Below are 26,527 nucleotides of genomic sequence, written 5' to 3' on the forward strand. Positions count from 1 at the left end.
ACATTCATTTATTGGTTTTTCAAACATAAATAATTTACTATTTATTATTCACAATTAATCTGTACGAACAAACAATTAGGCAAGTATACTTACAATTATTATAGTAAAATATTATGTTATCGCAATATATTATACACGAGTGGAGTACATAACACGTCAATTAAAGTTTAAACATAATAATATATTATATAACAAACTTTTGTCTATGTCTATTTTTTGTATATAAATATTATGTATACGATTAAAATATACACATAACATATTATATTATATTATATACACGAAATTATTGTGGAAGACACACGCGTGTACCTATATATTATAATGGTACACACATAGGCTCAATCTAGGGCAGGGGGGAGAGACTGCTCCCAGATATTTTACTGAGCCGGAAATAGTGTATATTTTCTTCTGATAGATTTTTAGTTTTCCACGTTTCCCCCAAGTTAGGCCAATGTGTACACTTTATTATATATATAGATGTACAGTAAGAGAAATACAAACGTTGTATACGAGTATATTATTTAGGTTAGGGTAGTGAAATCGAAAATTCGGATCGGAACAACCCCTGTACAGCACATTGGCCGGAGAACGACCGACGGTGTCATATTATTATATATTTATATAATTACTAAGTCAACTTATACCCCGTCCCATTTTGCCTATGCAACAGTCGAATTATCGTTTTTATAAAGATTGCGACCAAGGAGCGTGTTGTATTTCACTACTGTATGACGCAGTTCTTGTCGTCTACCGGCTGTTGTTGCTGCTGCATGTGCTGTTGTGACTGGCCACCGGCCGTGGTCCTCCTACCGGGCGAACGGTGGGCGGTGGCCTGCTGTTTGGCGTACGCTATGGCGTCGTTGGGCACGTACGAGATCCTGGCTGCGGCTCCGGCTCCCGGGCCGTAAGGCCTGCGAGCCGGTAACCGGTACACCGAGAGGTCGTCGAGTTCGCTGCCCGAACTGGACGAGCACGTGGAACAGCAACCGTGTTCGGCCGAGGAATCGTCACCATCGTCGTTACCAGGTGGCGGAGGCGGCGGCGGAACTGGCCTGCTGTTCCGGCTCCGGCTTCGACTCCGGTTGTTCCGGCCTTCCCGGCGCCGACGTCTGGTGCGTCCGGAAGCCGGCGGGTCGGTCGACGACAAAGCAGTGCCATCAAATCGGACGGACCTTCGGCCACCTGAGGCTGTGGCCACAGTCTCAGGCGTGGACGACGACGACGAAGTGCGACGCGGCTGCGATGGTGTATTTGAGGCCGAAACGATAGCAGCAGGTGGCGCTACGGCGCCGGCCAGTCTCCGGTCGACCACCGGCCGGCGGCTCGAAGACGATGAAGACGGCGGAGACGGTTCCACGGCAGTGGCCGTGGCAGTGGCGGCAGCCGCGGTGGTGAGTTTTTCAAACTCGTTCAGAAGCCGGTCGGTGATCTCATCGTCAGAGATGAGCTTCTCCAGGAACCTTTGAGGCAGTTTGCCGTTGCTCAACAGTCGTTGTAGCTCGTAAAGCGTTTCGTCCAACCGCCCGCCGTCCGTCCGGTCAACGGCGACGACAGCTGACGACGCGGCCGCGAACCCATGACCGCGTGGTCTGCTACCGCCGCCGCTGTCATCGTCACTGGCCATGTCACCGTTACCACCGTCGCCCCTGTCCAACACGGTGACCACGCGCCTGGACTCTACCACGGCGATGTCGTTGCGCCGGCGCCTCTGTCGCACGTCCAAGTCAGACGGCCGGGCGGCCACGGCATTCGGTCGGTCAACGTGCGGCGACAACACGCCGTCACCCGCGGCCCGCTGCTGCATGTGACGTGTCGGCGACGGTGACGACGCGCCACTGTTGTTGGCGTTCTGCAACGCTCTGCGGCCCATTAACGGTGACCGGCACGCCGATTGTTGTGATGGCGAAGGTGACCTGTGGAAATCAAAGAGATTAATGTCGTCATATACGCATACGAGTGTCACTAGAGTAAACATTTTGGGGTAGCAAAAAATAATTATCTACAAATAATGCATTCGGTGTATTTGCTGCGCTCACTCTAATATCCCAAATAATTTACTTAACACTTGAGATATTCAAATACAGCTAATATTTCATCTACAATTCAAATATTTTCGATATTTAAACATTAATTCTTTGTTTTAAAATTATAAAAAACTGTATTTTTTTGTATAGAACTGCACGTTAGGGGAATTAGGTAGGTAGGTACTGGTTACTACTATTTTATTGTACTTATATCGTACTTTTATTTAAAAAATAATTCAAACTGTTACTAGTTATCTGCAGAATATGGACCCTATTATTCGCAATTTGCACGTCATATACTTATTTCAATTCCATTTAATTAGTTTTTTTTCTAACATAGGTACCTAAAGTATTTTTTGCGGTAATAAAAGTACCAATCGATACCCCTTAGTTACGCTTATATATAGTTAAATGCAATGATTATGGGCTGTCATAGAAGACCGCAAACTTCTCAATTGTGAGTCCCGATGGCGGTGGGCATTCGATATTTGCCTAAATTATTGTCGTGAGAATTGATGGCTGTAGAAATTAACCATAGTTATGATTCGTATGTGGTGCGGCTGTCCTACGTTATAATATATAAATTATAATTTGTTTTTATCGAAGTAAATTGATTTTCATCAAGTATTATAATATAAGTGAATCGAGTGAAATGCGATCGTATTTCATACGAGCGTATCCGTCGTCGGGAGATGTCCGGTATAATGCAATCTTAGTGGCTATGACTTTCGGCGAACAGGGTTAAAGGTCATGGATTGCTGTAGGGTGAAAAAGGGGTCGACGATATATAACTCGACCCTACGTATAATGTCAGTTCTTGTATATCTAAAAAATATATTATTATACGAAATCGAGAAGACATTTCCGTTACGATGCATAAATAAAATAGTATATTTTTGGCGATAGTATTTTCAAATAATATTACAGGGACCTCCTAAAAAAAGTTGTAAGAGTATTAAATTACTATTTTATTAGCTATTGTTTGATATCGGGTCATTGGGACGATTTGTATAGAAATGTGTTATTACTTATTATTGTAATTAGACTTTAATATAATCTATTTTTTAAGTCAATAGTTTTATCTTTAGCTCGACCAGTCTCATCCCACAAATATAAACATGTATTTACCTAATTGTGTTAAAGATCTTCATAATAGTAAGTAATTATAATAAATTAAAAAGTTGAATACATGTTTGATTATATACAGCTATATAGTAAATAATGATTGATGATACCCCTAACTATATTATCTATAATATGTTTTATGTATTGTTTATACAAAAGTTACATAATATTTATGATAAATTCCAAATACAATTGTCTATACTAATATAGCCATTAGGATGAAGAAGAAAAGAGCATTATGCGAATTAATTTGCTTGTTAAAATTCTATTTGAAACATTTTATACTCCCCCCATCATTAAATTTCGTTTAAAATTCACCTATATGATAAGAATCGATTTATATACCGTAGTGCAATCTTAGTCAGAATCGATGATATCGTATAAGGTGTACACTGTACCTACAATAGGTATGTTATGAGCTATAAGAACCTAACCAATATAATATGGCATTATAATATATAATATTTTTTGATTTTTTTTCATCTGCTTCTTCCATAACACGACATTCTCCCCCTCGGAGAACGCTGGTTCTATTATACGAATTAAACAGGGCGCAAAACTTCCCAGATGGCTTTCCGATTATTAATGTGTTTCGATTTCCCGGTCCTGCGATTTGGCGGCGGCGGAAGCGATGACGAGCGCGCCCGGGAAGTTATCGGAGTGACGTTTTTATATATTTTTTTCTTTCCGTCCTTGCACACACGTGTTACACGTCAAAACTGTCTTGGGGAATTTTTCATCTATTTGAGTGTCGGAACGTACTTGGTGACCAAAGTCAAAACTAATTACCCACGCGCGTTGGTGGTCAGCGCACCACTGCACATTGTACGGCCAGCTATCGACTAGGATATATTATATTGTTGGGTGATTATTGTATTATTACAATCGGTCTACGTCTTTGAGAGGACCGCGTGGTTTCCTATGACGGCCACACATGTCATATGGTGAAGCTCAAGTTTTTCCAGTGGTTTTTATTAAAGCTTTCCAGATTTTACCAAAACGTCTAGAACCGGGGGGTGGACGATCCCATCACACGGAAGTATAATCGTCTCTCGCTTTTATACTTTGATTGCTATATTATTACTCAGCAGGAGACGAGATAAGTGTATAGAACGATAATAATTGCCTACGGAAAGGTTCGGTTGATTCCAAATAGCTGAAATTGACCTTTTGTCCATTTTTGTTTCGCGCAGTTGAGTATACCTATATACTTAATATCACACATTATATACATTATATTGTATTATAAAACAGTAGCACATTATCACAAAATCTTATAAGCCCAGCTTGTCGCTATCGAAAAACATAGGTGCTATAAAAACCATGTTATTATAATATTCTTTTAAAAATGTGCACTATGCACCAAACAAAATGCTCAAGTATGAAAAATAAATATGCTATAAGTAGAGACCTGCACATTTATGTATACAAAAATAAAAATTATGACGAGGCAATGGCGTAAAGTGAAGCGAACACTGTACGAAAAATTTAAGTAAAAGCATGTAAATGCTACACGACTAACTTTTAAACTTTTTTCAATAGGCGTTTTAATTTTTAGAGTTCAAAATTTAAAAATACAACATAGCGTCGTTCAAATTTTTACCATTTAGGTACGTTTATACATTGGCGACTAAACGTGATTTAATATTTTAAGTACCTAAGTAATATAATATTATAGCTTTCACTGTCCGATATTTGTATTAAAATTGTCAATCTGCTCTATATTTATCAGAATACTGTCCCACGAAAAATCGTAGTCTCATTTTATTTTCTATCGGAAATGTCTTGTAAAATATTTACTAAATTACATATTGTTAAAAAGATGTCGGCGCACTATTCGTTTTCTCTCTCTGGCCCACGCGCAACATGGACAAAACTTATTTACGCAAAATCATTTTTTCTATGCATTTAAATAATCTTAGAGTAAAGTCACTTATTACAAAAAAGATAGAGAATAATACTTTTGAGGGAATGTCATATCGATTTGTCTAAATATTGTCTCAAATCAATTTAAACATAATTTAAATTTACATTTTTTTTATTTATTTTGAAAGTGGAATACAAAGTCAAATAATAATAAAATAAAATCGATAAGTCATTCCCTCAAAAATATTATTCTCTATCTTTTTTGTAATAGGTGACTTTACTCTGAGATTACTTAGATAACAATTAAAAAATAGTTTTTGTAAACGTATTTAGTCTTTGTTGAGCATGGGCAGAGAGAGAAAACGAATAGTGCGCTGACATCCTCTTAAGATATTCTATAACTTCGACAATCAAGCGCATTAAAAAGGCGAAATGTTATATAAAACATTTGAGACATGCAAATATACCTAAATATGTGAAATACCAAAATAGGTACGCAAAAGTATGTAGAAAAAAGTTTGGAATTCTTATTGACATCGTCGCCGTACACATCGTACCTAATATAATATTATGCCGTCGACCAGAAAAAAAACACAAACGAATGCAAAAAAAACCCCAAGCCTTACGTATGGACTAACGATACTTTCGCGGAGGTGGACGATAAAATCGTATTTAAAATACAAGGGAAACCTACGCGAATCCGTTGGTCGTTGCGGTCCGTCTTCCGCCGCCGGCCGGCGAATCGGGCGCGGCGGCGACCGGTTGCAGCTGCAGCGTTTGCGCGGGCGTCGTCTGCGCCGTTTGTGCGGCGGCGGCGGCGTCGGCCATTTCCGATTCGGGCCTTTGCGATGTCGTCGTCGTCGTCGTCGGAGGTTCGCCTTTGCTGCAGGCGATTGAACAGAAGATTGCCCCGCGACGAGGCAAGAAAGGTCTGCCGAGCAGCGACGATCTGCACGTGTGACAGCAGAAACACTGTTCGGTGGCGTGCCAGTGTTGTCCTTCGTGACTCATTTGTCCTGTGTACATAAAAGTGACAAAATTATAATTTACAACATACACACACAATGCGTACGAAATAAGCACTTGTAAAACATAATGTATATTAGTACACCGAGTATATCTGGTCATAATTATGTGATCACTGATCAGGTATAATATAATAATAACTATATAAAAAGTGGAATGTCTTATGACTCCAATTATACCCACCCGCCCACCAACCCCGCAGACAACAACCCGACAATTTCTACCCGTCCTCAAATTGCGTAGGACGTTGTTTTCGGTGATTTTTTTTATAAGATTTTCATCGAAATTTATTATTTCGATATTTTTTTATAATACCTATTATCATTGTATAATTTTATATGAGATGGGATTACGAGAACCTCGGAAATTCATATGAATATTTTATTTTATTATTTCATTCTAACTCCCCCCATATTATAATATATCCGTTAAGTCAACTGCATAATGCATATGTACTTAGGTATTTTCTAGTGATGGCCAATTCATTGGTTGAATCCGACAACCATATCTAAAAGAAGTTTTATAAGTCATGATTGTATCGAATTGTGTAGTATTAATTATTTAGGAACTAATTTTGCACCTAATCGTGCGCATTACTAAGTCGTAACATGGATTTGTGATGATGGTAGTATTATACATGAGATACTTGCAGTATCATAATTAAGGGTATGTCCGTTTACGCCCAAAGTCTATAACCAAAAAGTATTTAGGCAAAAACTAAAATATATACTATAGCAATATGTAAGAATTACGTTTTCATGTAAAACTCGTTCATTTTGTATGTAAACCTTTTTACATTTATACAAGCCCATTGATTGTAAGAGTATTATGAAATTGTCTCCAACTACATGAAATTATCGCGTAAAACGATACTCCACGGCTGCCAGTTTTGCGATATGTACTTTGCATATTGTTTATTGCTTATATGCAACGTTTCATTGATTCAATCACTGGATCACTGCTATAATGCAATTCGATTGGTTTTGTTGGTGAATTAATAACAATAATAATAAAAAAATCATCGAAATAAAATCCAGATTTACTATATATTATTTTGCAACGATTAAAATATTATAAAAAGATACAGATACCGCGTGATTCGACTTTTGAACCGAATCCAGATCAACCTGTGACCGTATATGTCAATACCCCTCGACTGAATTGATGAATTTAATATAGGTACCACTTTACGAGCTTATAATATGTTATATAGTTGTGTTTATGTAATTTTAAGTGAAATATATAATATTATTCACGTATAATACACACAATAATATTATATTGGGTTCAGAATGCAACATTCAAAGTCCGTCCGTGTATAAATCATTTTCGGTAATTCAATTAACGCGCGAGCATTGTCATTTGTCGCATTATATAGTATTTGACGTCGTTTAATCGATTATTCGTGTTCGGTGTGCAGTCACACTAAAACAATATTAAAAATATATTTAATTTTTTGTATTGGCAATTATCTGTGCCCTCACCGCATTCCTATTTTATGTAACCCCGTGTAGTTAAATGAGAACATACTATGGGAAAATACGCAGTGCGTTTATCTACAGTCTACATTATAACACACATAGCTTTATAAAGTCTCAAAATTATATATTGAATACGAATGACGATAAAATTTAAAGAAAAGGCGATAGGTATCGTAAAATAGCGTCACACGAGCTGTCTTGCAGGTCCCACGCTCTGTTTCTACCACATACACAAGTCAACAGCCATTTTCAATGAAACATTTTATATGTAATGATTTTATCTTATTTTCTTATAATTATTAAAAATACGGTTTCAAATAATAATAATAAAGATTTTTTTTTATTTGCGAACTGACTTATGATTGTTCTATTTATCTCTACTCCCTAGTATGCCTACCTAATACCTTTTATACAGGCTATATTTAATATAGTAAAACCACATATTTTGGCTTGCATAAAAATGGCCTGATATCCTTATCACTATTTTTTTCCGATAGCTACAAATGAAAAAAATACAGCCCAAGGATAATATTAAATTATTTATGAATACTTAATAAAAAAAATCCAAAAGCCATCGCCCCCACATATTATTATTATATTATAATATGATATAGGAACGCCGCCGATTGTATATGGGCACTGCTGCGGATCGCGTGACGTGTGGTTATAATATATAGGTAATATATCATAATATTCATCTCGCCGCAGTAAACGAAAGAAAAAGTCGGAAAAAGTAAAAACCGTTTCGAAATCTAAAACGTGTAGACACTCAAACGACGTCGATACCGGTTTGTCCGGCGCGCGCGTATAAGTCGTCGTAAAAAAAAGGAAACCATGCAACGATGATGGAATAAACGATAATATACATAATGAACGTTTTTATAATCTCGCGGCGGCGAGATAAAAATGTAAAAAGATCTAAAAAAAAAAAAAGAAAAGTTTAGTTTCTACACAATAAAACGCACGGTGCACGGCTATTGTTTCGCAGTTTTTCTAAAGTTTCGTATACGCTGTGGCGACTGTCATTATTTTAATATTACGTATAGAATAGTAATAATAATAATAATAATAATAAAAAGATAATACTATGTGCTCTTAATAATATAATAATGATTAAATATGTTATAAATTTATAACATCGTAGTGTGTGTACGAGTGCCTAAAGGCTAAAACTATACTATTTGTGTACTATTATTGCTTCTTGTGCAGAGATCTAGGTTATTTGTCACCAGAACTAAACGCAATTTTGGCGCCCCATAAAATACCTCGAAAAATAATGTTTTTGAGTTTTTATCCCAGTAAACTAATGTACATAATATAGCTATACAATATACATAAGTACCTACCAACTGAAGTAGAATAAAAAAATAACATGATTTTTGTTGACTTGGACTGAATGTTTTACTATAATACGTACATTATAATAATTAATACTATAAGGGGTATTAAATATATATAAATTATGCATTATTATTTTATTTTATTATAATTAAAAATTAATTTTTCTGTCTTAATTTTTAGAGAATTAATGAACAGTTCTTGATAATTTATTAAATTTTGTCTTGCAATTTTCTAGATTCTGAGCGCACCGTGGTGCGATAATATTATTATAATATTATGTAATACGGCGTTCAATAATAATACAGGTTCAAAATAGCGAATAATAGTTTATAATAATAAATTATAATGAATTAATACAGAGGTACAAAGTTTAAAAAATAATTTGAAATAAAATAAAATATTTAAATTTTCAAGCGTCTGTCATTGAGGCGCCCGCCGTCCTGGCGCTCGGGGGCAACAACCACCGCTCCCCCACCATAGATCTGGCACTGGCTATGCGACCGATCGAAGACCACGTGTTCTTAATCTATTTTGATAGACCTAACCTACATCCCCTCGTAAAAAAAGATGATTTTGTTTTTACACGGGATCCGCAGTATTTGAGAGCCCCTTGTTTAAAAAATGCACGAACGGCTGTATAATAATAATACAATATTATAAAATATAGTATTATAATATTATCATATTGCGATCATAATAATAATAATAATAATATGTACAATGCGGTGGAACAGAAGCGTATAATATAACGCTGCGAGGATCCCGACAATTAATACTATAGTATAATATCAACAGCGGTCGCGTTTATTGCCGTTCGTATCGCCCGTCTGGTCCGGTAGGTATATATTATAATAATGTGTATAATATTATTATTATTATTATAATTTGCACGGAAATAAAAATATTATGTTGATCTACGCGACCGGAGCTGCTCCTTGTTTTTTGTTTTATCCGTCTAACCAACCTGCTGTTGCTGCTGCTGCGCGAAACGGGTTCGGCGGCGATGGGGGGTTTGCGCTTGGTCATAAAATCGAAATAGTTTCGATAAGCCCCGGCCCGGAGACACGCACGATGGTGTGTTATTACACGTTGAAAAATATAAAACCCGGGACAAAATATGTTTAGTTTACGAGTAGAACGAGTGCGACGAAAAGTTCTCTAGCGATTATTATAATATTGACTGCTTGTTGCCGCAGTGTAATATGTAGAGATAATAAAAGAAACCAAAACGGCAGGAAACGAAACGGTGTGGTAATGCAATGCTAATGCAACCGTGGTAGCGAGAGAGGAGTAAACGAATTATTTGTTTTGTTTTTTACCGTTAAAAACATAAAAAACGTACGACTCGTATTCGCGGTGCCTATACCTATATTATGTTGTTTCTGCTGTACGAATATATTTTAGTATTTTACTGCACGTGGTTTGCCTGCTGCAGGATGATTTTTCTTACCCCTCGATAGTTCTTGTTTCGTGTTCAAATATTATTAGGTAGGGTTTTTGTTTGAATTCAGATTTTTATAACTTTGAAATTAAACTACCAGTTATTTATTTTTACGAAATAATTATACAGTGTTACAGGAATAGAACTGACAAATGAAATAACTTTTGTCTTAATTAATACCTATTATTAATTTTTTTTTTATATATCATTTATTAACTCTTGTGCTATATGCATATAATATAATTTTTTTTTGAATAGTTCAAAATAACCAATTTGTAAATCTGGATTTTAGAAAAAAGTTGTTTGTAAAAACATTTTTGTAAGTTATGTGGTTTATTTTTTAAAATTCGTTAAAATCTCATTATTTTTGTTAAATAAAGTCGATCCAGTTGTAAGACATTTTATTTTCAAAAAAATTCATGATAAATGTTTTTACAATGAAAAGTTTTCTGAAACAAGATTTACAAATTGGATATTTTGAATTTTTCAAACAAAATTTAAATCCGACTAAAAATTTTTATTTTCAAACTTCAGTATTAAATAATAAAAAAAAAATTATATTATACAATTATACATGTAATGCAAACGTCAATAAATTATAATATAATATAATATATATAATAATATAAAAAAAAAATAATTATTAGAACGATTACTTAATTTCTCAAATCTTAATGTTACACCCTGCATTATATGCATAGGACGTGACGATACAATCTAATAGCAGACAATTTTTTTAATACTTTTGCGTTTAAATCGAAATTCGAACAAGTACCTATAATACGCCTATTATAGTTTCTGAGTTATTCTATGTTATGTGTATCACGGATAATAGACTATTGAATATTTGAATAGAACATAAATAGGTACTTATGGGTTTAGGATCTATTATACAGCTATAAGGTTATGCATTAAGACGTAAAATAGATGTTAATCACCAATCAGTGAAGTTAACTCAGTCTATAGTTTATTTTTTTTTAAATTATGTATAATGGTTCTACACAATCTAAGCTCAGACACATTTATTTATGTATTATACACAAGTATTCAATAGACCATTATACTTGGTACACAAAGTAGAATAACTCATGAACTATACTTGTTCGATTTCAGGAGGTATTTAAAAATGTGTTCAAGAAATCGTCCTGCACATTACAATTAATATATTATTTTTAAAAAACAAGGTCCTCAAGAAAGTCATTAAATTCAATGAAATATCTCAGCATATAAAATATGTAGTCTTTATAATATATAATTGTCACCTATATAACAAATTCTAAATTCTATAAAACGCAATAGGTCATAGATGGGGTGAACAATTAATGTACGACGGTAAAAAAAATCAGCCTGCAATACAAGTACCTACCGATTATTCACTTTAATTCACGTAATATTACCGGTGTAATTATTTTTAATGTTATTTTAAACTTTCAAGTGATTATTTTAACTTTAGGGAGCGTCATTAACGGAATATTTGATTTGGTAGTTGTATTATACGTACAAACACACAACTTACTTATTATAGATATATCTTTAGGTCTATCTCGCGGTGATTATCATTTAATATATTTTCACGTTCTGGTTAGGATTTCCTCTACTTCTGAACGGTTTTCACATTAAACGATTCGCATTTCGCGGCTGAATATAATAATTATAATCTTATCAAACGTACATCAAACACTATAGTAGACCAACAATTAGTACCCATATATAGTATACGATATCGGACATGTATTTTGTATATTATAAATATATATTCGAAAAGTCATTATCGTCGACGTCGCGACTTTCTTAAAACGGTTTTTGATTTGTACCTATATTTATATATTATATATATAATATTATAAAACTATAATGTGTATGTATTATCTAGTGAGCTCGAGTTCGAATTGAGAACTACAACAAAAAAATAGCCTCAAATGTCATCGATCGTCAGATAATATTTTCAGTTGGCACATTATATTATAATATACATCAGCAGTAGCCGTTTAATAATAATAATACTATATTAATATTGAAATGACCGGACCGCGGTCTGCAAAAGCGGCGGTAACGAACCGTTAAATTCGAGTACAAAGTGCCTATCCTATTATACTGCTATATAATGTACAACAATAATAATTACTGAATTTTATACGTATATATTATTATGATCGTATGATGCCGTTTCCACTCGAAAACACTCAATAATAATAATAATAACAATTGACATTTAACTGCGTTCACGGTAGTCGGCGGTATCTGTTTGCGTTATTAAATGTTCGAACTTGAAAGTGGGTTAATTGATTTACGGCGCTGTGCAGCTACTTCGTTGCAGTTCCGATGCGCGTGTACGACGATAAGAATATTACGACTGATCGTTATAATAATAATAATATTATGACGAATGCCCGTACCTGTTTATATTGTGAGGTTTCGTTGTGACGACTTATGATACTGTACATACTAATTCCAACGTTGATCATTATCATTATTATATTATATTTGATATTCGTTCGAAAAGATCATCGTATCCACACGGACGCGTATTTCGAACGACGTATAATATAATATACCCACTGTTCGCCATCAGTCACCCCCGAATAAAATAATCGTTTTCGTTTCTTTTTCCGTTTGCAAATTTATTGAAATGTGTAGCGACCGGTTTTAGAGAAAATGCGAATTAATGAATATCTGCAGGTGGGTGAGACGCGCGCTAGGAGAAATGTGCATAATCACAAAATCATTATTTAGCTTTAGGGAGCAATACGAGTGCCTATATCCACCGAGTTATGAACAAGTTCGCACTCAAACTGCACACTCATTTTTGGCGAAATAATAATTTTGAAAATATTATTGTCTCTTAGGGCGTAGAGGTAGCTGGGGGACACATTTTCAAGTACATGCAGTAGATAATATAATTCGATGAGATGGTACGTGTCGATTTCCAGTTTTCCGACGTTGACTTTATTGCATTATATGCGTAAACGCAGTTGCCCCCCACTCCACATACACACACGTTTGTATAGTAGTTCGTTATATTAAACGCATGACGATAGTAATAATAATAATAATAAAAATAATACATTCTAATAAAATCAAAGATACAGACCTTTGATACGGTCCGAGTACCTATATGGGGTATGACTTTGTAGGTATATAGGTATATCGTATAAAGTACGTATTCGCGTACGCATAATATCATATTAAACACACATTATAATAATATATATTACAATAATAGTATAGGTACCTAACTGGTATAAATTGCAGCGGCGGGTATTATAATAATATACGTAGGTGGGTACCTATATAACGCTATCAGCCACTGCGATGTGCACTACTAAATAGTCGCCGTGGAAATATAATACCTACGATGTGTATGATAGTATTCGTATTACGCATATAATAATATAATGTCCGCTGCAGCGTGCGGTGCGATTGTCGAACGATGGCCGCGAGGGCGGAGAACGGAGCGAGAAATTAATTTACGAGAAATCTGAATATTGTCTTACAGACAGTACCTATATAATAGTATATAACTCGTACTCCGTATTATTATTATTATTATTATTATTATTATTATATACATACACAACGCACATATTATACTCACGAGTATATACAATATTATATTGAGTTTAGACCTGCAGCGCGTATACCGGGTGATCCATTTAACGCGAGTCGCGTTGATTATTAAACAAAAAAAACTATTAACGCTTTTAAAAATATTTTTTTACATAATATAAATTCGTTAAAAACAACATTTAAAAAAAAAAAATTATTTTTTTGTATAGTTATCGGTTTTTAGTTCTTTTTTTTTATAAAAATGGTATTTGCAACGACTATTATAGTATATGAGATAATATAAGTATTTCAAGGTTAGATGAGTGGTACAGAGGTATCTCGCTAATCGCAATGTGTTGGTCCACTATATATACTCCGCTTGTACGAATTTAAAATACCTATACAATTCTGCATCCAAATATGAAATTAAAAATGTATGTTGTCATTCAAAATAGTAAAAACTAAAAAATATTAAAACATACATTTTTTTTTTTTTGAAAAATGATGTTTTATAACAACTTAAAATAAATTATATTATGTAAAAGAAATGTTTTTAAAAACGTTAGTGTCTATATGAAATAATATAACCGACTTTCGTTATATGTATCATCCCGTATATAGTTACATGTATACAACGATTATTATAACATATTATCGAATGAAATACTTAGATCTATCTATACACTTGTGCATATTATTTATTTATATATAAAATCGTTTAGGTACGGCCGCTGATAATATCAAAATCTCGAGTCCCCTGACGTATTATATTATACGAACGTATAATATGTGTGTGTGTGTGTGTGTGTGTGTGTGTGTGTGACCTGCCGCAATGTGTATTGGAACGTTTAGCGATAATCCGATAGTAGATAGATATTATATATTATAATTTATTTTAATATAATACAGCCGCTGTGGAAACGTAATAGTCAAGGCACGCATATACGATACGAGAAGGAAAATTTGCCAAATGCCCTAGACAAATTAAATAGATAAGTAACAATGTAATAGATATTATATAAAGGTATTATAAAAATATTGTACCTAGTACCTACACATTTTTAAATTCATTAAAATTTTTTTTATCCTCAAATAATGATTTTTTTAGGGTATACTAATTTACTATAGCAATAGTAATAGATTATCATATTCTGTTATATAGGGACGAAACTTTAGTCATCAAAGGACTCTGTATAGCTTTGTGTAAGTATGACCCTATAGTCTTAATCCGGCTCTTGCTGCAGGTACAGGGCGATCTGTTTTGGCCTTCTATTTTATAGTATGTAATTAATATCTACCTATTATTTTGTAGGAAAAAAACCAATAGGCATACGTGTTTTTAATTTTATACAAATTTGTTGTGCGCTATATATATTACTCATCCCGTCGAGTTGATGTCCGATTCAATTTAAACATTGACATTTTAAGAAAATCATTCTGATGCTACAGAAAAGTATACACGGTAAGACTACTTGGAATCTACAGGTATTATAATATTGTGTGTAATATAAAAACGTTTTTTTTTGCTTTTATTTTTACTCGTCGAAAATCGGTACACATTGACCGAGAAAAAGTTTGAACAAATGAACGGATTGTCTTGTACACACACGCGATTGCGACAAAACCTAGGTATATACCATTATATAGAATTCATACGCTCGTACCGCTGCGTGTGTAAATAATATAATATAATTTAATATTATATTATATTATAGCGTTAGAGTACGCGGGAAGAACGATTTTGTTTTTGGTCTCACGGGTGTCCTCTTTAAAAGGTTTCACTTCGTTATACACGTATACATAATATATATTACAACAATAATAATAATATTATAATGTTTTATGTGTCGTCGTTAAAACACGGATATCTTGTATACGCACACGGTATATTCTTTATAATATAATATAATAATACAAAACGGGTTTTCTCAAACGAACCCGCGCTCTTTGGTATAATTCGACGTCTGTATTGCCCAGATAGCTCGATGTTCTTTCTTTTTAATCCGCCGAGCACCACAATATATACAGGGCGATTCGTCTGACTCCGAGGAATTTTTTTCCGTAAAATGTAAGTTGCAACCCATATATTACTCGCAGTTGTAATATTTTTATTGACGTAATTGCCTGCACAACCACGGTATGCTGCAGCTGCACATCGATTTAAATGGCCAACTACTAGGGTGGTTTTGATTTTTTAACTACCGAGCAGAAAATATTTTGCCTAATGTCGATGTCTGTACATAAATATTGGACAAAAATAGATAAATAAGAATTTAAAAAGCTAAATGCGTTCAATATTTGGTATCCATATAATATAACTATATACGCATCAATATTTTATAAACAGCGGTTCGAGGAGACGATGAAATGAAAAACATACTGATGGCCACAAACATAGGTAAAATGATTGTGTAAAAAAATAAGGGCAATTTGTATTACGTAGGACTGCAGCGCGTATTGTTGGCATCATATCATTACGTTAGGCTATATGTTATGATAAATTCATCTTAAATTTTCGAAAAAGGTTTCAAACGAGAAACATCGACGTTTTTCGAAAATAACGTTTGCCGCTAAAATAGTCACTCCGAAGTCTACATGCACTCCGGCAACAAGGCTGTGCAAATGAATGATTTTTTTTAACTCAGTTAAGTTAAGTTAATACGCACCAATAACAAAAAGTTAATTTAACCATAGGTATTAACTCATTTAAGTTAAAAGTTAATACACGCTTTTTGTTAACTTTTTATTAAGTTTAAAAAAAAGTTAATTTGTTTATACAACGCTAGCGTACTTAATTTTTTTTCCAACCCAAAACTAAATTATAGACTATAGTGTTTATACTCTATACAGTATTTCCACATAAGTTAGATTCGAATGATATACATTTCTAATTTTCAACAATTCCCTGTAAATATTTTTTGACATGAAAATGAAATAGACTAAAATAGTGAAATATAATTAAATTAAAAACAAAATAAATTAACTTAAATTTCTTCTTAAAATGAAAAATTAATTCATTCATTTCACGTTAATTAAAAAAGAAATGAAATAAGTTAACAGTTAAGTTAATGAAAAGCCAAAAGTAACTAGTTAAGTTAAAAAGTTAAAATAAAATAAACTTTTTAACTTAACTTTAACTTTTTTACTCGTTAATGCCCAGCCTTGCCCGGCAGTATATTATTATTATCATAATAATATTCCGCACGTTTTTTTCGGCAGGGATGCAGCTGCGTGGTGCAGTATGTTAACCACCCACAACAACACACTGTAATAATACTAAAATAATACTATCGGTTAAATTTTTCACGATTGTTGTGTAGCTTGTGTAGCCTATACGGCTATACACCGCGGCGTTCTCGTGCAGACGTGCAGTGTATAATATGTATAACAATAATCTAACCTACATAATAATATAATAATATATTAATATGTATACTGTATAATGTATCCTATATTATTATGTGTATATAATACGTATAAGGTATTGTTCCGGAGTATCTGACGTATTAAAGCGTGTAAATATATAGCGTGCGGGAGACTCGTTATTTACACAATAGCAACGCGTACCTATATAGTTTAACTTACAATACGGGCGGCATGTGCGGCAGTATAAACAGGCAACAGCCTCTCGAGTCTCGACGCAGTCAAAGTATATTATACATTAGAGGTATATAAAATAATATATGTATATGAAAAGCAGGTATTTGAATTAGTCTCTGAAAACGTAACTATAAGTATAAATATTATAGGTAATACGCGTCGTCGCTACGACAGTATAAACAACGTGGCGCGTACACGAGAATACGGACACAGTAGGGTTTTTTAAACGTTATTTATTTTAATGGAAACAAATTCGTATCGATTTATAATAATCTGTATAATATTATTATTATGAAGATAGTACCTACTTGATATTATTATAATATTGTTAAACTATTCGCAGTGCGAACATATCTCTTAAATATTATCGTTTTCACGAGTAAAGTTTAACACGGTGCGTTTGTTATTATATTATATATTTTTTTACACATGTTAAAATATGCTCATAAATCCACGTTTGCGCCTATCTATAGGTACCTATATAAAAATAATATATTCAGACCAAGCTATCAGACATACTGTTATACTGTTACGTCGATTTAAATAAAATTAAAAGTCCCGCAAACGCATAACTTTTCATAATTTTTATGAGCAAAAGGTGGATATCTAGAGAAAGCACTAGGGGCAAGTGCCCCCCTCCACTCACAAAAAAAATATAATATAATACATTTTTATTAATTATTATGAATCAGCATCTTAAAAATGTTTTAAATTCAAGTGCCCATATTAACTCCGTACACAAATTCTAGATCCCCCCTGGTGTGAACCATTCACGTTCAAATAACTAATGATACGATATGATTAAAAGGTACCTAAGAAACAGTTAGCAAAGTAGTTATTTGAAATGCACGTTTTAAAAAACCTAGCAAAATATATGCATCAAAAAAACGAAATATGCTCCTGAATCTGTAAAATGTTAAAAATGCGCAAAAAAAATTGCATATTTTATTCATTCTTCGCCGTTCTTACGGAACACAATGCGATCGACCGGAAAATAATAAGCCGAGCCCTGTAGTTCAATGTATTCTATACTATGAATTATGATACAATATATGATACGAACGTTACTTTCGATTTCGACATTCTATAGCGTGTTGTAGGAGAGGTTTAGGTCAAATATACGCGTGACGTATACACCCGTGGAAACGCATAATATATGAAATATCGCTCAGTACTAATGAATGTCAGGTGCGGAGGTGACCTGTACTTGTATGATATCAAAATGGTTTCGATTCGCAGAGTACTGCCCGCAACTTTCACTGTCAAAACTCAAAAGTTGAAGTGTTATTTTGGCGTTTGTGCACACGTTTTCACACGCGAGTTTCGACAATAATTAATAATTATTATACATTATTACGATACAACACGTACCTAGTACCTACGTGGAATCAGCTGTCGGGCAGTCTCCACATATAATAATATTATATTCGTCGAAGGAAATACTATCGTATACATCGATATTGCGTTTAAACTATCAAGTATTGCAGCGGTGTCTAGGTACCTATATATATGATTGTATAAGCGGATAGTTGAAATTATCGACGATCGGCGGTCTGATTTTATTAACTGCACGACACGGGTAAAATGTGTAATGTGAAAACGCGTTATAAATCCGTGATTCAATTAGAAAAAATAATTTGGGAAACTCAAGCTGCTCGAGAGTATTTAATTTAGTTATTGCGTACTTAACCTCACAGAGTTTCGGGATACTTAATAGGTATTCACTGCGCGACGTGTATGTGGTATAGCATACGAAAGTTGTTTAAGCTGAAACGTTTATGCGTTCGTCCTATAATAATGGCTTGATAGGTGTGTAAGATATTATTAATACGTACTTAAAATTCATTAGTTACCAAATCGATAAATATAAAAGAACATTACATAAGTTTAGTCATCGGGTCGTATGGCCCACTAATTCCATCCACCCCTCTAATGTTTACCCCGTAACGTTAATTTCGTATAAAAATCGTATATACCTAAAAATTTGTTTAGTAAAAAAATAACTCACCGTGGTCTACGCTTATGGGGTCGCCGCAAGAGTCGCAGTACTCGGCAAACAGGCCGTCGAAACACTGCAGACAGTAAGGCCGACCGTCTCTCATGATGTACCTCTGGCCCCCGAGCTGCTTGTCGCACTCCAAGCACGCAAAGTGTTTCATGTGCCAAGCACGACCTTCTGCTTCCGTACACTCATCAGCCAAGATTATCTGCGATCACATCATCACGCGATTAATACAAGTATATGCAGTAATATGTGAATAATAATATATTAAATAACGTTAAGCTGTTGATCTGGTTGACGGATTTAACGAGAAATATATTTATGATATTGTGTATATGATAATGTGAGATATTTCGTGAAAAGCATAATATAATATTATGTTTTGTAGCCCATTGTGTTGAAAATAGTTTCATTAATACGACCATCGTTTCCATACGAGTTTATTATGGTCAAAATATACAAATTCAATATATTTTATACAATATATTATGTAGTCCTGATTTTGTTTGTTGCGTTATAACGAAATGATATAATAGAAAACTCGTTGACGCAGATCAGCTGTTAGTGCTATTAATGAAATATTGAAGCTACAACACTTATTGTAAAATCGAAGAAGATAATATTTTGAAGAATGAAAACGACATATCCGTTTTGAGTTTATTTGCTCCTTTTGTTTATTTTACAGTTCAAGGGGGATTTTCAAGGTTCAACTATTTTTTATAACTTTTTTGGTATGCACCGTTATGAAAAATAGTTACTTCATTATCATATCCAAATTGGTGTTAACTATGTAAATTGTCTAACTATTATAATATTTGTCCTTTAAAACCACGATATAACGGTAAAATAGTCTTGTCATTGTATATTGGCATCACAAGACGGTAATACAAGACGCGATTGGGGGAGGATCAGGACTGCATCTTGGTGGGTGGGTGACATTTTCGGTGGTCGGTGGACAAAGTATATAGACTGCGGGCGAAACCCAACACAATATTATACGAGTGAGAAGAAAAATTGCGGTAACCTATATACCATCATGTCCGCATGGCTGCACGTGGATCAAGATTTAAAACGGAAGGCTGCCAGCAGAATATTGTAAAATATTGTGTAGGTATAATATTATACCATACCTCATCACAAGCCGAACACCTGGGCTTGAGCGTTTCCGCGTGATGTCGACCGCAGTATACGTGGTCATCTTTGTAGAAGTATATGAGGTCGACGAGTATTTCTTTGCACACGCGGCACGTGAAGCACGCCGGATGCCACGCTGCGCCCGACCCGACTCTGCTCGCCGTCACCGCCATGTCACCGGGCTGCAGGGTCTCTTGACACTGTGGAAAAACGAAAACGATTTAATTCACATATATATGTAGAATATAAATAAAATATTATAGCTGTGCCTACGACATTCGAGTAACCGCGATTTTGTTATCTATAATATATTAAAGGTACATAAGTGTTGTACATCAATTTAATATAACATTATAATGTGCGGGGTTAGTATCTGTAGATTTTCACAATTTTACAACAAAATTGCAATAATATTTTTTTCGTATTTCCGGTTGGTACACTCTGTACAGTGTACCTACATATTATTATATATTATTTATTATTAGAACGCACAACGGTCTACACAACTTGCAGAACTTTCATAGAGTACTAAAATTTACAGATATCTAAGCCACCTGCAGGGAAATAAAATCAATAATAATAGTTATAGGCGTCATTCTCGACAAACACCATGCGACATGTTAAGACTTTGTATTTTAAAGTCGAGGAACCACGCATAACAAAACCACGGATAAGAAAAACCTATTCAGAGTATTCCTCTCAAACATTAGATTTAAGCTCTTAACGTATATATGTGTACAATATAGTTAGCTTTGCAGGAATTTACGTTATAGTGAGACGATTTTTTTCGGTTTTGTTTCGACAGTGTTCGGCGGAGTGAGCGCGACAAAATGGCGACGAAACTTTGAAAATAGTACTGACGGGTATTGGTAAATCGAAAATAGACTATAATAATAATAATAATAGATAAGTACATTATTGGCACCGGATAAACCTCCAGTTTTTTGGCATAGGTTCGTGCTTCGTATTTCAATAATAACTTCAAATAGGTAATTAAAACCCCGTGGCAGGCACAGTAATCGAATTCCGCATCAAACGAAAGTGTTATTATTGCACATTATACCATTCGGTGGTCCCAAATGTATGATGGACTCGGATCAAAGTCGAAAACCCCGTCAGCCGTAAAATGATCCTACAGGTAATATTGTTATACTGTGCTGGACCGTGTAAACATAAACACACATTTGTTTGTACGTTCAAACGAATCAAGTTCCTACCTAAGTAATTATTATTAAATTACATTGCGATTTTATTTGTTTTCTATTATTATTTTTATATTGTTCACACAAACATTGTATAACGTCATCGCGATAATGAGCCGTTATTACACGAATTATGTAAATACAATATACTAATAAGCAGTCACGATCGCGAAAAAGTTGCGAATAATCAATGTAACGACAGGGACGTTTTATCATCACAAACCAGCATTCGTAAATTATATGATATTGCAGCTTCATTTAGTCGTATATTTGTGAATGTTAAAAATTATCATTATATAATATTTTACAAACGAAAATTTGTTTTTCAACCGACGAAGACAAAAACCATTTCTAAATTGGAAGTAATATTATATAATTTAACGTAAATATGTGATGAAAATCTCTACAACGAAAGAAAATAAAAGCAAACGAGTGTCAAAATTATAGAGGGGAAACGAACCGACGCAACTCATCACAACGAAATATGACGACGACCATTAGTTTTAATATTCTATGCATAATATATTTTACGAAAAATAACATTACTTGTGTTATTCTGACAAAATATCAGACTACGATAAAATATAATATATTATACAGTGTCGTTATACACTTATGACTTATATACATTACTAAATAAATTTCAATATTGACATATAGTCGTGGTGCAAGCCATAAAAGTGTTTATTTTATTACTTTAATGACTACCTATTTTGAGATTTGACACAAATTGTATACGACATGAAAACATACAAACCCTATCATAAAAGTAGTTTTTTTTTAATGGAAAAAATCATACAAATGTGAGACGGACGACAAGCGAATAGATAACAAAAAAGTGATAAAATCTAACGGCGCTGTGTCATAAACTAAATTATACAACAAATAATATATTATTAAAAATATAATAAAGCTAATGGAATTTCATGAAATAAAAGACTAGATGAACTGTTTGGAATGCGATAGGTGCAATGTATATTAAGTAAACCTAAATCCAAATACGTTTATTTTAGTTTCAAAATTAATTCACCAATTTTCTGATATATACCTACTTATTTCCTACGCACATATTTTTAACTATTTATATAACTTAGGTACCTACTATAGTGAACGAGTGAGTGTAGTAATTTATATTTTTTAAAAATCTAACTTTATTTGAGATAATAAAATCAAATGGTCCGCGGTTCAAGGTGATTCGACATTAATCGACATTTTGTTTTTAACTTTAATTGCACTCAATATTGTGTTTGCATGTGTCTTGTATTATTTTTCTATACAAGGTACTCAACGTTTATGACGGGTATTATAATATATTAATATGGTATAAAATTTATAACACGTCATCATGAGAATAGTCATTAATGAATGTATATATAATTTATTTAAACAACATTGTCCAGTCCAAGAAAAGGCAAGAACCTACCGGCCCACTGAGTTTTAGAACTTTTACCGACCCAAAACTCGTTTAAATGGGTTAGACAAATTAAATGTTATAGTTAATCTACCGAGTCGAACTCGGTAACTCACTGGTTCTATCTGGACTTGACAGTATCTTTGTCCGCAGCGATAGTCAATACGACATGGTATATACATCATGGACGTGAACGTAATAATATGTGTATACGAGCATTTAAGATAACACAATATTCGTCAATTACTGAACGGTAATACGGTACCTTGTATAAAGGACTGAGTAATGAGTAGCTACCGAATAATTTGTTTTTCATTTAAATTATTTAAAATTATAATAAAACTGTGAGGTAAAAAAAAAGCTTATTGTACCAATTGATATATTATGCCAATACCCGTATCATAGTCCATTCACAGCAGATAATGTAAAACGTTAATTATAACAAATATACACGTTGATATGTGGAATTCGTTTCCACTACATTTTATAGGTTATGGTTCAGCCGGTTTAGCGAAACCTCGGGAATTCAATCATATAATGGGTTGAATAATGATACATAAGTGCTTATAAACTATGAATCGAAAATGCACTACTGGTATTGATTGTCGATTACAGAATGTATGAAATAGTTACAGGGTCGAATTAATTATGATGCACACTTAAGAGAAAAAATAAAAACCATTTTCAAACAGGTTTCGACTCGAAATTACACATCTCATATAATGTGTACTATGTTAAATTGCCCAGAGCGTAATCAAGAAGTTGTTCGAATGATGGAATGTATTTCTAAGTAAAAATGACAACGCGTGTACCTTAGGTATGTATACCTACATATAGGTACATATTATAAATATATATGTCTATACCTATATTATATTATTATATAACCGTATAATAATGTTAAACCGTGTTTGGGGGAATTGGAATTGCCGTGTCGATACGAAAACGTACGAAAATGTACTGTGCAAAAATATATTATAAAAAATCGACAACGACCAGGGAAAATACACAAATCGTTGTTTCGATCGCCAATTTCGTATTCGGCGAACGAGTGTCGATTTAAAAAGAATATATATATATATACCTCATTCCGCGACACATTCTCTATAACAGGTAGTCGTACTTCCGTGTAGCGTCGGTAATATTATTATATTTAACCATGTATCTACGCCTTGCTGGAAATCATCGTATAATATTATGAACGCGAAGTCCGTCGTCCCCGCCAAAGTATATGTTTATGTACCCCTTCGGTTCCGCGAGGGTTTAAAAGCAACAAAAGACTGACGGGACGAATAATGTTTACGAACACATTATTAATCGGCAGACATAATATTATTATTATCACGTGCAGGTTTTGCGCTCGCACGCGCGTGTGTGGTTCGTCCCGTGTTTAAGGCGGCGCGCGTATTAAAATCAAACAAATTTATTAGTGGGCGAAATCCAAACAGTCCACAGGGAATAGCTCGTAGGGTGTTTGCTTTGTACGGAGATAAAAACACAAACGGCGTAGTATAGCTACAACAATGTATAATAACAATAATAATATCGTTTTAAACGTATACGTATAAGATCTCGCCGACGGAACCGATGTCGGATAATAATAATAATAATGGCAATAATCGTCGTGTGTGTGTGCGATGCCGAGTCCGATCTGCAAAGGCTCGGAAAATGACTCGCGGTGTTCTCGAGGGTGGGATTATTTTATTTTTTTTGGCAATCGAACGCGTTTGCAAGACGAGATAAAAAGCCGTCGCAAATTACGCGCGACCATTGTTGTGCAAAAGCCGCAGAACTCAAATCGTACACGAGTATAGGATACGGCCAGAAAATCCGTCGAGATACCTCTGTGGCCAGCTTATCGCCAGGAAATCGAGACCCGAAACGATTTATATGTATATAAATAGGCAGAGATTATGTCGAATTTTAAGCGGGACTTTAAAAAATTAAAATTTTTTTTTTCATAGCAAAGTTTACATATTTAATAGAGGCAAACCGATTCACACAATATTACCAACGTTTTAAATATTGTATAGTTCCCTCTGTCATAATTTTCACCTATTGTGTAACAAATGATAATAGATATACATTAAACATATCAATTATATGGTTAATAATATATTATCTATTAAACTGAGATTAGACGTGCTGGGCCAAAGATGAAAACTAACAATTCCAGAAATATATAGACTTAAATAAAAAAAGGTGGGTAAGTGGATGTCGCTCTGCTGTACAGCACGTTACAAGTGGGACACAGTATAATGGATAGAATTAAATTTGAATTCAATGATATAATATCACTGTATAAGAAAAACGATTCTGAGCGGAGACCGGTATATCAGTCTATGTATTAGACATATATACACTTATCTATGGTATTAAAAAAAAAATTGACCTATAATAGGTACGTATAATAAATCCAAATTAATCATATCATAGTATCTAATAGGTACTTATAACGCGTTATACATCAACAAAAAACCGTGGTACTATCATAGATATATAATAGTATACTTTAGAAGTTTCAAGTACCCACGAATAATATTATACAATCACAACAAAATAACTAAAATAGTTATCCTAGGTTTTTAATATGTAATTTCGTCCAAATTTGTACTTAAAATGACTATAAAAATAAACTGCGTAAATGTATTTTTTAGATTTTTTGGTAACAGAATTAATTACTTACGTGGAATCTTGTTTTAAATTTTCAATTCTTAGATACAAAAATTGAACATTTTATAAATTTTTAACTACAAAATAATTTTTCAAATTAAAATTTGATAAATTTTGTCAAAATTTGATCTTTAAATGCTTATAAAAAAAAATTGTGCCTATGTATTTTTAATATATTTCAACTGATATTGTAACAATATATCAGGAGCTTTGTATTAAATTTATACACTTTTTGGCCCAACAGATAAAACTTTATTGATATTTATAGAAAAAAAAAACTAAAAAAATTGAAAACTTACAATGTCCGTAAACAGCTCAAAAAGAGTCAAATTATTTTAAAAATTTTATCGTATATATAAAATGCTAATATAAACATTCAGTGAAATTTTCAAGTTTCTACAGTCACTCGTTTTTTAATTACAACAAAATAAGAAAATCGTTACGTAAGAAATCGAGTGAATATCAAATGTTGTAAAAATATGAATTTCAAACGCCCATAAAAATTTAATGTGAGTTTCTTATAGACATTTTTTTTTTTGGTAAAGGTAGATTATCCTATAACGAATCTTGTATTACATTTTAAAATCTTAGATTTAAAAGAAAATTTTTATGAATTTATACTCGAAATATTTGCAAATTTTCGTGATTTTCC

The 26,527-nt window shown here is 33.6% G+C and overlaps 1 protein-coding gene across 4 annotated transcripts in view; it reads right to left on the bottom strand.

Annotated features, from left to right (window-relative positions):
• Positions 1-215: 215 nt before the first annotated feature.
• Positions 216-26,527, bottom strand: part of LOC100159889 (protein prickle) — a 201,427-nt gene continuing 175,115 nt past the window's right edge. For 2 of the 4 annotated variants that reach the window (XM_008185650.3, XM_001946112.5), the window contains 4 exons: positions 20,586-20,789; positions 19,462-19,660; positions 5,713-6,034; positions 216-1,916 (listed from right to left, as the gene is read on the bottom strand). In XM_008185650.3, the coding sequence (XP_008183872.1) occupies positions 725-1,916; positions 5,713-6,034; positions 19,462-19,660; positions 20,586-20,789 (1,917 nt within the window). In that variant the 3' untranslated portion in view covers positions 216-724. The remainder of the gene's footprint in view (positions 1,917-5,712; positions 6,035-19,461; positions 19,661-20,585; positions 20,790-26,527) is intronic. The other 2 variants (XM_016805044.2, XM_029488584.1) reach the window with 1 other exon arrangement.

The sequence above is a fragment of the Acyrthosiphon pisum genome, chromosome A1, assembly GCF_005508785.2.
Source record: "Acyrthosiphon pisum isolate AL4f chromosome A1, pea_aphid_22Mar2018_4r6ur, whole genome shotgun sequence".
NCBI lineage: Eukaryota > Metazoa > Arthropoda > Insecta > Hemiptera > Aphididae > Acyrthosiphon > Acyrthosiphon pisum.